This window comes from Oncorhynchus clarkii, chromosome 13 (assembly GCF_045791955.1).
Source record: "Oncorhynchus clarkii lewisi isolate Uvic-CL-2024 chromosome 13, UVic_Ocla_1.0, whole genome shotgun sequence".
In the NCBI taxonomy this organism is placed as follows: domain Eukaryota; kingdom Metazoa; phylum Chordata; class Actinopteri; order Salmoniformes; family Salmonidae; genus Oncorhynchus; species Oncorhynchus clarkii.
This window is the reverse complement of record NC_092159.1, coordinates 19,495,113-19,507,142: the sequence shown is the minus strand read 5'-3', so window position 1 is coordinate 19,507,142 and position 12,030 is coordinate 19,495,113. Positions and strand designations below refer to the sequence as shown.

The following is a 12,030-nucleotide window of genomic DNA, read 5'->3' as shown; positions in this document are numbered from 1 at the left end:
ACCCCCTAAAATTCTGCCAACCAGACTTTGCATAACATTTGCAAACTCCCTCAAACTGGCCTTCAATGCACTTTGAAAGTTTTACTTATCCGAAAGGGAACACTTAATGCAAACCTCACCAGGCCTACCACCGCGAACGTTCTTCTGAAGCCCAGTGACTTACTTCAATGTGGGGTTTTCAGCATAATGCATCCATAAACAGAGCTGTCGCCTCAACCTGCCACAGCCACGGAAACCCCAACGCCTCACAAGCTAAAAGTCAGTCTTCCATCGTCTCTCCCTCACACAACTCTCTCCCCTTTGTTAGTCCTTCTCAAATATCTTCATTTCTTTTCCTTCTATTGCTCGGCAAGGTAATATTTACAGTAGGAGTCTACCCACGGGCCTAATTGGCAAGCTAGGTAATGTAGCATATGCACTTTCCAGCGGGGAGACCATCTGACACGGACGCACGCTGATGGCCACCCACATTAGGCTCCATATGTGGCAGACCGATGGGTCCGCATGCACACTGTCCTTCAGCTAATGATGCCAGCTACACAGCCAGCCCCGCCTGGCCTGCTCCGCTTTTACAGCTCTGCTTACTTTGCTTTTAAAGGACTTTATCTGCCCAGGTTATTGGTTGTTTGAGCGAGGGCGAGGTGATAGAGAACCTGGCTCTAGTACACAGAAACAGGCAGAGGTGGAGGCATAGGCAAGGAGTACAGAGATACAGAGATACATTGGTACAAGGGCACCTGCTCTGACATAGAAAAACTGAATTTAGAGGTTTGGTAGAATTTAGGAGAGAGAGAGGAGGGAAGGAGATAAAGGGAGAGAGAGAAGCCTTGTGGAGGTGGTTGTGTGTGTGTGTGTGTGTGTGTGTGTGTGCGCTTTTGTGCGTGTGTGTACGCGCCTGTGTACGAATTCTCCCTCCAGCTGGCCAGCGAAATGGACTGGGTCATTAGCATGCATTGGTCTCATCTGCACATGTGAGGTTATTCATCCCCTGGGGTAAATCCCTCCTCACCGGAGTATCTACCACTCAGACGCTTTGAGGAGACTCTGGGCTACGTTGTGAACAAGCTCTTAATTTAAAGGAGTTTTGTGTTGATGTTTTCTTCTCTCTAACCTTAACTCCTCCACAGGTCGACCCAAAGCAGCCGTGTGTGTGTCTGTGTGTGTGTGTGTGTGTGTGTGTGTGTGTGTGTGTGTGTGCGCGCCCGTGCATTGGTTGGGTGCGTTCCGAGGCCGCAGATGTTGCCTCATACATAATACAGCGTGATCAAAGGGGCCTGCCTCACAATGTAATTCCCCGCTGCAGAGGTGCATCTGTTCTGGCGTTGTAACTCACTCGCGGGGCCCCCACGCTGGCGGAACTCACTTCACAAAGTCACACAAGTTCCACGGTGGTGACTCCTCCGCCACGCCTGCCTCCACAACATGCAGCGGGAGGTAGACTCAAAGGTATCCGAGGGACAGGGAAACAGTTGGATGTTGCCATGACGCAGCGTGCAGCCAAGGAACATTGTGTAGCCGGTCTTGGAGACGGCATGTACAAATTGTTTATAGGCTCCGGTTGTTTTGTTTTTGCTGTACACTATGGACTTGGGACGATATTCCACAGAGTTTTTTCCCCTGAATATGCATTTCCCTGAAGTTCCTCTTAGAAGTTTCAGACCGCCTATGGGTGTTTGTGTATGGAGGGGGAAAAAATAAGCTATGTAGATGATGCTAAGGTCATCTGGATGACATGAGGCTGATAAAGATAGACATAACACTGCTGCTGGATCTGTTCGACTTGTCCATGTTGTTACTGACCTCTGTGTTGTATGACATCCACACGCATTTGAACAATCCCGAAACTGTCAAACCCATGACATCATACTCCAGCCGATTCCACACAGTTAGCAACATGCTAACAGACAGCAAACATTGCGTGAAACGTCAGGGGCCTATAGTACCATGTCAAAGTAGACTGGTAAACTACAGGTGTGCTTGGTGAGTAGCTCCTTCGCCACAAATTGCAATGAATTTCAAATATACCTTTAGTCATAAAGTAAATAGATTGCGAGGGCTTCTGTAGTTCCGTGCTTCTGTAGTAACATGCTTCTGTAGTTCTCATTCTGCTTCAGGCGGAATGCGATTTATCTGTCTTTTCGTTTTCCCCCCGAAGACTTGGATCGACCCAGATTTTCCTTCTAAATCCCATGCACTTTAAGGGTGTTACAGTTATAAAGAATATTTACAGTGCCGCGTTTAGATTGAATAGGATATGATTAAGTAATGAGCTCTAAATAATTAGTCGTCACACGCTGTTCGTCTGATGTATCTTTTAGTTCCTTTCGCTGACAGTTCAGCTGAGCTTGCTAGTCAGTAGTCAGATCCCCTGAACAAGCTAGGTGGAGGACACATTTGTTTAATGTATTCTCTATCAGGTAGACCGTGAGTTTCCCAAAGACGGAACTATGCCTTTCATGTGTGGCTACAGAGGCTACATATCAAACATTTAATAGCTTCCTTTCTCTGTTCCTTCTGTTTTCTATTTTGAAAAGGATGTGATAGGTGATTTTAGAAAGTATGGAAGAAGCATCTTGTCTTACACAAGTGATCATGAAATAAAGGGACACCATTTGAACGTGGGAAAAGAAAGGGGGATACCTAGTCAGTTGTACAACTGAATGCATTCAACGGAAATATGTCTTCCGCATTTAACCCAAGCCCTCAATCAGAGAGGTGCGGGGGGCTGCCTTAATCGACATCCACGTCATCGGCGCACGGGGAACAGTGGGTTAACTGCCTTGCTCAGGGGCAGAACGACAGATTTGTACCTTGTCAGCCCGGGGATTCGATTCAGCAACCTTTCGGGGATGTTAACAAGCCAAATTGTTGATGACCTGTGGCTTGTAACACCAATAACAGATAATTTCCTTGGATTTCACATACTGTAGAAGAAACACGGTCTCCTTGACTGCTGACAATGTTATTCGGGATGAATCATCAAATGTTTTGAATTGCTTTGTGAAATGCGATTACGCCTAAGTTTAAGATGAATTGTTTGTTGAAACGTGCATTTATTGTAGGCTCCGTGTTAAAGTGTATTCACAAGGATTCTTCCTCATGTCTTGCAGGTGATTCTCATGCTGACAAAGCTGTTTGACTTCAACCTGAACAGTGTCACGGAGAGCTCGTTGTGGAGGTAAGCACATCATGCAACGACAAAGTAAGTCTTCTGTGTACATTTCTGTGTGAAGTCTTCAGCGACTGCCCGTTATATTGGATTTTTAGCTGCAACAAGGTTGTGTTTCATGTTCTGTCTCCTTTGTATACCACAAACATTATAAATGCATATAATAAGTATAAGTACATCACAAATCGAAGGCTTGCACAAAATCACCTTGAATATTTAAACGGTGCAACTTGCCCTCTCCTCATTGAGGAGCCTTTTCGCCCGCATAACGTGCACCTGTCTCCAGAACCTTCCAGCTGACTGACCAGATGTTTAATTCATCCCAAAGCAGACAGGCATTAGTGTGAATATGAGTCACAGCTACTCACGGGCAACCAATGTGCTCTCCAGTGTTGTCCAAGTGCACTTACTTTGACTGGCCTTGAGTGCAGCTCAAGCGAGTCTCGTTGCACTTTCAGCTCAAGGGGCTCCTCCGCATTACTGAAAACTGAATTCATACATAATCCACTCCCTTGGCTATAGTTGTAATATCTTGTATTTGTAGGTCTACAGGTTGTGTTCTTGCTACCTTGATATTCGGTGCCCAATAGGTTATTTATACAGTGTGACATTCTGTGATTCTGTTCAGAGTCACGTACAAGTGTGTTTGAGACTTTGCTGAAAATGTAAAGTGTTTGACTGTCCATTGGAAAGGCCACAGTTAAAGGATTTTAGTTGTTATTCTGTAGACTCCTTTCAGCGGAGCAGGTTTTGTGACGTCTCGCCTTATTTTACCCCGGTCTTTTGTAAAAAAATGTTTTAAAAGAGTCAAATTGAATGCTCTTACATTTGTTCCACTTGGCAATCATTAAAGTTGATTGAATGCAGGTTTTGGCATTTTAAGAGACTTCGGAAACAGTAGGCCTGTCAAATCTGTACAAATCTCAGCGGTGCGGGTCTGCTGGAACATTGCGGCCCTCATGTGAGAAAGAGGAAAACAGACCTCGGGACTTTCCAGTGATTTCAGCGGCCCACAACTGATCCGTGGGTCCACCCCAAGGCCTATCTCCCAACCACAGCAGTGGTAAATGTAGCGTTATGTGATTCTCTATGTAAGTCCTAACCACTAACCGTTAGTGGCTTAAGGCCGTGGATGGCTCAAACGTGAACGGGCGTGACACCTCATTACCCTGTTAATGGTGTGTCTAACATAAAGAGGGCGAGACTGTCCTGGTAGTTTAAGAATGGTAGACAGCCATCAAACCTGGGGCAGAAATGGGAGGGGGGTACAAGCCCAACCTGCTCCTCTCAAAGCGGAGTGGAGAGAGAGAAATACTGTCGGAGTGCACCGATGCAATTCATACATTCATTTGGAATACTTAGCAAAGCTGCCATCCGTTGGACGTTTCAAGCTGTTTATTGTTTATGTTGCACCCCGCTAATGCAATTAGCGACCTCTCGCTAACCATCTCCAGATACCCCCCACTCATTGATTAATCAAACTCCAATAGGGAAGACAACAGGGCTTCGGGCTGCTGCTGTCATAGTACAGTAGATATATGGGGGGAAATCTAATTGGGCGTGCACTGGGGGTACTCTAAGTCTCCTCCCAAAATAAAGTTGTTGTCCTTGAAAAGAACCCAACAAGGCAATATCACATTAGTACGGTATGAATAAAAGAGCTTGAAATTGAACCCTCACCTAAAACAGAGGAGTAGCTAGGTATGTGATGTGAGGAGTAGCTAGGTATGTGATGTGAGGAGTAGCTAGGTATGTGATGTGAGGAGTAGCTAGGTATATGATGTGAGGAGTAGCTAGGTATTTGATCTGAGGAGTAGCTAGGTATATGATGTGAGGAGTAGCTAGGTATATGATGTGAGGAGTAGCTAGGTATTTGATGTGAGGAGTAGCTAGGTATATGATGTGAGGAGTAGCTAGGTATTTGATGTGAGGAGTAGCTAGGTATATGATGTGAGAAGTAGCTAGGTATTTGATGTGAGGAGTAGCTAGGTATATGATGTGAGAAGTAGCTAGGTATTTGATGTGAGGAGTAGCTAGGTATATGATGTGAGGAGTAGCTAGGTATTTGATCTGAGGAGTAGCAAGGTACAGTGGGGCAAAAAAGTATTTAGTCAGCCACCAATTGTGCAAGTTCTCCCACTTAAAAGATGAGAGAGGCCTGTAATTTTCATCATAGGTACACTTCAACTATGACAGACAATGAGGAAAAAATATCCAGAAAATCACATTGTAGGATTTTTTATAAATGTATTTGCAAATTATGGTGGAAAATTGGCTGGCTGAAACCAGAGGTCATATGGAGAAGATAACAGCAGAAGGACAGGGGTAGAGCCACCATTTCACAACCTCATAACCAGCACAGCCTTTTCCGCAATCATTGCCCTTCAGCAACCAAATGGGGGGGGGGGGGGGGGGGGGGGGGTGGGGAGGAGGACGATTGTATTGGTTTCATTGGTTCATGTCGAGAGTTGCTGCACCACTAAAAGTAAGTCATTGGGCCTTAAATCACAGCAGGCGTATGATAGGGTTCTATGAGGAGCAGATCAATAGCCAGATGATGTCATTGTCCTGTGGTCCAAAGTGTCGATGGATCCACCCGTTGATAGATGTTACCACTGGTATTCAGGAGTTCACCGAGAGACGCCCATATTTAATCAACATGGAAACCATCCCATAATAAGTCACGGGGCTGGGCTGTTTGTGTGTTTCTATGTGTTGTTTGTCAACTTCACTAGAAGAAGAAAAAACGACTTAAAAATTGTAACGGTTCCATGTCAATACAGTTTCCAAAATCAGGATTTAACATTTCTTTAAGCACAGGATGAATGAAAACCCTCTATCGAAGTCAGCGATTGCTTTGTTTGTAGTAGTAACAAGCATTGTAGGGTGATGCATGCATGGTGTATTTTTGAAGCTTTGCCTGCTTTGAATGTGTGTGTCTGTGTGTGTTTATGTGTGTGTTTATGTGTGTGTTTTAGCTGAACATGAAATAGCTCCTTGATTGAGCCTCGCTTCTCTATAAATAAAATGAACCTGGCAGGGGAGATAAGTTGTTCAAACTTCGAGACGTTCTGGAATGTCACATCTCAGACGGAACACAAATTTCACATTAGTACTCTGACCATCGCTTAAATATTTCAGCACAATCCCCTTTCATCCACCGTTAGCTTTGACTCAACTGTTGGAATCCATATTGGGTTGTAGTTTTATGCAGACAGACATGGTGATACTATGAAACCACAGAGTTGTGCTACCTAGACACGACCTCCAAAAAACTTCACACATTATTTAGCCTTTTCAGTATTCTTTACCAAATCCAGTCAAACATTGATGTTACTTCCTTTAAAACAGGAAGCTTTGTGTGAATGACAATGCAGGAGGCCGTGTGAAAACTTTGCATAAAGCTAGTCTAACTCATGGTCCAATGGCTTCATCTTTGACCAGCTATAAAACAGTCCACTTGAGACTATGCAGCCAGTCTTTCAACTGTACGTGAAGTTTTGCACTTTGTTGTGTCTTTTTCTCCTAAAAGATTGGACTGAAGGAGTAAATTACATGATTTGACTTCAAGAATCATGTCCTGGATCATAACAGAGCAACTATTCCAGAAAAATTGCTATTGTTCCTGGTGATGCTGTTTTTGAATTCTGTGCCGTTTTAAAAGAAGTGATGGGCTTTGGTCAGACAGTTGGAGACATAGTGTATTTCAATGAATGTTGAAGTAGTTTGTTTCGACGGCCACATATAGCAGAATGTGAAGTACGGAATTTGCCAATTTAGGGGTTGGACATCTGTTTCAAACTGGTTGGAGACTATATGTCAACAAGTGTCACAATTTCAAAAAAATAAGTATTCTACTGAGCTAAAAAGTGGCTAACAAGTACATACTTTGCTGTGGAACTATTTAACTGGCATTAAAATGGACAGTCCTGTAGATGTAGGATGTTAATTTGACCAGTTTCTCACAGCAGGGAAATCATCCTGCTGCATCAGAACATATACACACTTTAGAAGCCTTTTTAAACCTTGATTACACTACCAGTTTGCATTTCCTGCAACAAACACGGTGATCAAATGAAGATCCTTCATCTGTATGATTAATATGAAAATCAAAGATCAAAATGGTTAACTATGCCAAATATGTGCTGTAGTGATATGTAGAGTCCCCTATTCTAACTATACTTTACATGTACTGATATTTGGCGCTTAGGCTTATCCAAAACATGAAGGTCAAACTTCCCACTTTAACCCACTACACCCTGGCTAGGTTATGGTGGATTATCCTGTGTAATCTGAGTGTGTCGTCGTAGAACAGCGAACCACAAGGAGGTGGGACTTAATTGTGCATGCTTTTTTTTCTCTCTCCTACTAAACATTCTCCAGGGGATTTTTTTAATTACAACAAGTAATTCATCAAGTCTTCATCAAACATTCTGATTAAATTCCAGGTCAACCGACTACGGAACCACTTACCAGAAGCTCAATGAGAAAGTGGGGGCGAAAACAATCCTCAGCTACTTGTACGTCAGTCCCAACAACAAGAGAAAGGTAAGGTGCATTTATGTGTTTTGAGGTGTATTTAGTGTTGTTATTTTGTCCTAACTCTGAGATAACATTCTAGTTCTCTGTCTGCTTTCCGTCTGCTTTCTAAATGTCTCTCTGTGTGAGGTTGTTTCTTACACTGTAAATGCTGACAAATGTCCTAACTCATATAAAACAGTCCACTTGACTCAAATTCGAACGATCTATCAGTATAACTTCTAAGTCGTTTTTGTAGAAAAAGTTGATCTGCACATTGCGGCTCAGTTAGATACACTTACGAAGGCATGGCAATGGACTTGCAATGCTGATGTCAACTGCCAATATATAACGAACAGAAACATTTTGACGTTTGTACCGCCATGTCTGTTTGGTGCCTCTGTCATCTTCCACAACATCCGCCACATCCATTAAGCCGTGCTAATCTCCACCCAGAGAGTTAGCAGTGCTCTTCTAAAAAAATACTTCTAATCGTTAACATTTATACCGACCCTATAATTTCTCTCTCTTTCCGGAACGAATGAATTATAGACCAGGCAAAGAAAAAAAGGAAGGAAGAATTCCAGTGTTTTTAATCAAAGGATAGACGAGCTCTTCATATTTGCGACCGTTGGCTCACCCCCCCCCCCCCCCCCCCCACCCCCTGCACCCCTAACCCCATCCAACCCCCTCTCCCACAACCCTCAAGAGGAGCCATCCTGACAATTTGAATCATTAGTCCCATCTCCCTTCATCCTTCCTTTCTCACATTCCTCCCTTTTTAAGAAGACTCTAATCAGAACAGGTCATTTTCTCCTAGTTAATTCTTGTCTAATAATGAAGATGAAATGCACCCCCCCCCCCCCCTCCAACCTCCACTCCCCACCCCACCTCTCCTCGCCCCCGTGTTCAGTCCAATGAGAAAGCTTCTGTCATAGACCAGGAAAGAGATGTCACGCTAATGGTGAGAGGACAGGAAAAACAGCAGTAGGCTTTATCATTGCTGTGGACTGTCATGTGGAATGCTAGCCTGTTTTGTTTGGAACATGAACACTTTGTATTAACAAGAGGTAGGAGGTAAGCCTAGATAATTGTGCAAAATAAAAAAACATCAAAGACCAGGGAAATGTTGTCAAGGTAACAGATGTTGATAGTGAGACATGCAGGGAATACAGTATAGTGAGCTTTACCATTTCCATTAAATATAGTGTGGACTGTTAGCCCGTGGAACGTTAGCCTGCACTGTTTTTAAATGTTTTATTGACAAGAAGTGGAAGGTACAGGCCTTGATGTTGCTACAAAATAAAAACTAACAAACTACTAAGAGTCAAATAGCTTGTTATCTTACAAAGACCATACTGGGCCGTACCTAGTAATTCACCCTGTCTCTGCAGCAAACCTTCTAGATTATACACTGAGTGTGCAAAACATTAGGATCACTTTTCGTAATATGGATTTGCTCAGGCCAGACTCAATTCGTTGGGGAAATGAACTCTACAGGGTGTTGAAAGTGTTCAGAAGGGATGTTCATAATGTTTTGTGCACTCAGTGTATGTCTCTCTGAACAAAACACAGACCGCTAGTGGGTTTCTAAAATGGCTACAGCATACTACTGCAGAGTCACCCCTTTAACACAGAACTCAGGTGATATGAAGTGTAAAAACAGGTTACTGGGTGCTAATCACACACACACACACACACACACACACACACACACACACACACACACACACACACACAGACAGACAGAGCCTGTGGGAAGAGGGACCCAGGTTACCTTTGTCATCATCACTCTGGCTAGCTGTCACCCACGCTGTTAGGGTAAGTCAACCTTCTGTTGCTGCAGGGGATGGTAGAGTAGAGAGGAGTGGACGAGAGAGATGCATGGGGTCACTGGTGTACAAGGCCCAGTGGAGGCCAGTCAGAAACAATGGATCACTATTTTATCACTCAGATCAGAACACTGCATGCATTCTGACTCATTCTGAGTATGAGAATGCTTATAAGGGAAACGCTTGCGAAGGGAAATAACCGTACTATCAGTAGTTTCTAGTTTTATTAGATGTATGTATGGGATACGCATGGTATAACATCGTTCAACAAAACGCTTACTGGCAGGCACCTTCTGGACGGTGCAACCACAATAAAACATAATAAAAGATAACAATAGAAACATAAAGTTAATGGTTCAGTAGAACAGAATAAACATTTTAACATAAGTATAATGAAGGAAGGCACAATTTATAGTCCAATATTTACATGTGTTTTGGGGAAGGGGGGTGGATCGGGGGCAGTGTATAAATTGAGCAGTATTATAAGTCTTGTAGCAGCCGTTGTGATGTGTGTGTGTGTGTAGCATGAATGTATATGTGTGTGTTTGTCTGTGATGGTGTGTGCATGTGTGCAGAGAATCAGAGCAGGTGGTCAAGTCCAGTTGAAGAGTAATCACAAGCAAATAGCGGATAAACAGGTTTTAGTACAGAGAAATGTGTGTGAGAAATAACGCGTAATGACGGTAAATATCGACAACCCCTCTGACATACTTGCAGATCATTTTCTTGTACAAATGTATGGTAGGGCGGCTAATGCTTCCGGAAAATGAAAGGAATTTGAGGGGAGGGTGATTGAGCGACGGACAGATTCAGACAAACAACCTCTCTGGTTCCCTCTCAGAAGCAGTCATTTTTTAAAAAAAGTAATAGCTGTGCTTTCCGTGAAAATTGCAGAACAAGCTCAATTGTGGTGGCTTCTGGTACATTCTAACGCCTTGATTCCATCCAAAATGCACCCCTAAATTATAGAATACTTTAATGACTTTTCCTCGCATTTTGGTCAAATTTGTTGTTGTATTCAGTAGAAAGACATTACTTTACAATAAAATGACTGAAAATGATTGAAATTCAGTGTGTTAGTAGTTCGTCTAGGATATCGTCTAGGCCTTGTCCTGATCACAACTCTTTCCTAAGTAAGAAAACCTTTTTAACATCAAACCTGTCTTCTCTTGAGATTCAAGTCACATTTACAGTCTTACTTCAACAGGTATGATGGAATAATGAAGCAGGTGTTAAACATGGGCTTTGCTAAACAGAAAGCAGCAGTTGTCTGTTAACTTTAATTAAATCAGTAGGCCATATATCTCTCTGTCTTTAATACTAGCATATAAGTATAATTATCAATCCGTTTTGTTTGATCATATTTTGGACCTGAACGCTCTCTCCACTTCCTATTGTTCCTGCAGTGAGAATTCAACATCTTCTTTGAATATTTTCATCATTTATCTGCAGATAATCGCTAAAAAGCAGTAGCCTACCAGTATGCAAATTAGGGAGTCAAAACACACATCTCTCTTATGGAGGAGATTCGGTTCCATTAACCTAACAGATCCATTCAAAAAGAGACGTTAGTTCGCGAACAACCCATCGCTAGGCTACACTGACGAGCCACTTTAGCGGTCACTGGCATGTCTTTTCATAGGCATCGAATCCTAGGAAAAAACAAACAAGATCTTTGGTTTTATATGTCCCGATGCTATACCATGGACATAACTACATTGTATGATTTATAAATAGCAAAGGGATATAGGGGATTGACTTTATTCAGTCGTTTCGACACTTTTTGTAAACTAGTCAACACTTGCCGTTTGGTAATCAATCAAAGCACAGTAAATAGCCTTTGCGCCCCGACTCTGTGGCTGTATAGGCCGATAAAACATGTGAAAGACTGACAGGTGTCTGTACTATCAATAGATCAATAGATGATGCATATCATTCTTTTTAGCGGCAGAAGGCTACATGGACTTTTCTAACTAAAATTTTAAGTGGAAAAAGTAGCCGGCTTACAATGAGTCTGTTATCGGCTATTTAGCTGACGGCCGGCGCTTATGGAAAACAGTGATGAATGCTTTTTCTCATGAACATATTGACTAAAGCAGCAGTCAGTGGCACAAATGTTTCAGATGAGGGCCTTATTTATTTATCTCTCTCTCTGTGTGTGTGTGTGTGTGTGTGTGTGTGTGTGTGTGTGTGTGTGTGTGTGTGTGTGTGTGTGTGTGTGTGTGTGTGTGTGTGTGTGTGTGTGTGTGTTGTGCTCCAAAACAATGATAGCTTCTGTGTAGCTCAGACATCGTCATCAGGCAGGTGGGTGGAATATGAATTTGCTTCAGAGTTCAAATACTTCCTTTCATTGCCACTATTTTTGAAACAAGCACATATTTATAAGTGCAAATTAATATTTAATGTCCTTGAACTGTCCTCAAAGTAGTAAAGACAAACTCTTTAGAAATGTTCCCATCACTTCCCAAAGAAGTGCAAATGAGGGTACGTACAGATGTAGGATCTTCTTTT

The 12,030-nt window shown here is 42.7% G+C and overlaps 1 protein-coding gene across 1 annotated transcript in view; it reads left to right on the top strand.

Annotated features, from left to right (window-relative positions):
- The window catches only part of LOC139423813 (VPS10 domain-containing receptor SorCS1-like), a 159,862-nt gene that overhangs the window by 81,435 nt on the left and 66,397 nt on the right, over positions 1-12,030 (top strand). Inside the window, exons 2-3 of the mRNA XM_071175448.1 lie at positions 3,111-3,178; positions 7,618-7,717. Of these exons, the coding sequence (XP_071031549.1) occupies positions 3,111-3,178; positions 7,618-7,717 (168 nt within the window). The remainder of the gene's footprint in view (positions 1-3,110; positions 3,179-7,617; positions 7,718-12,030) is intronic.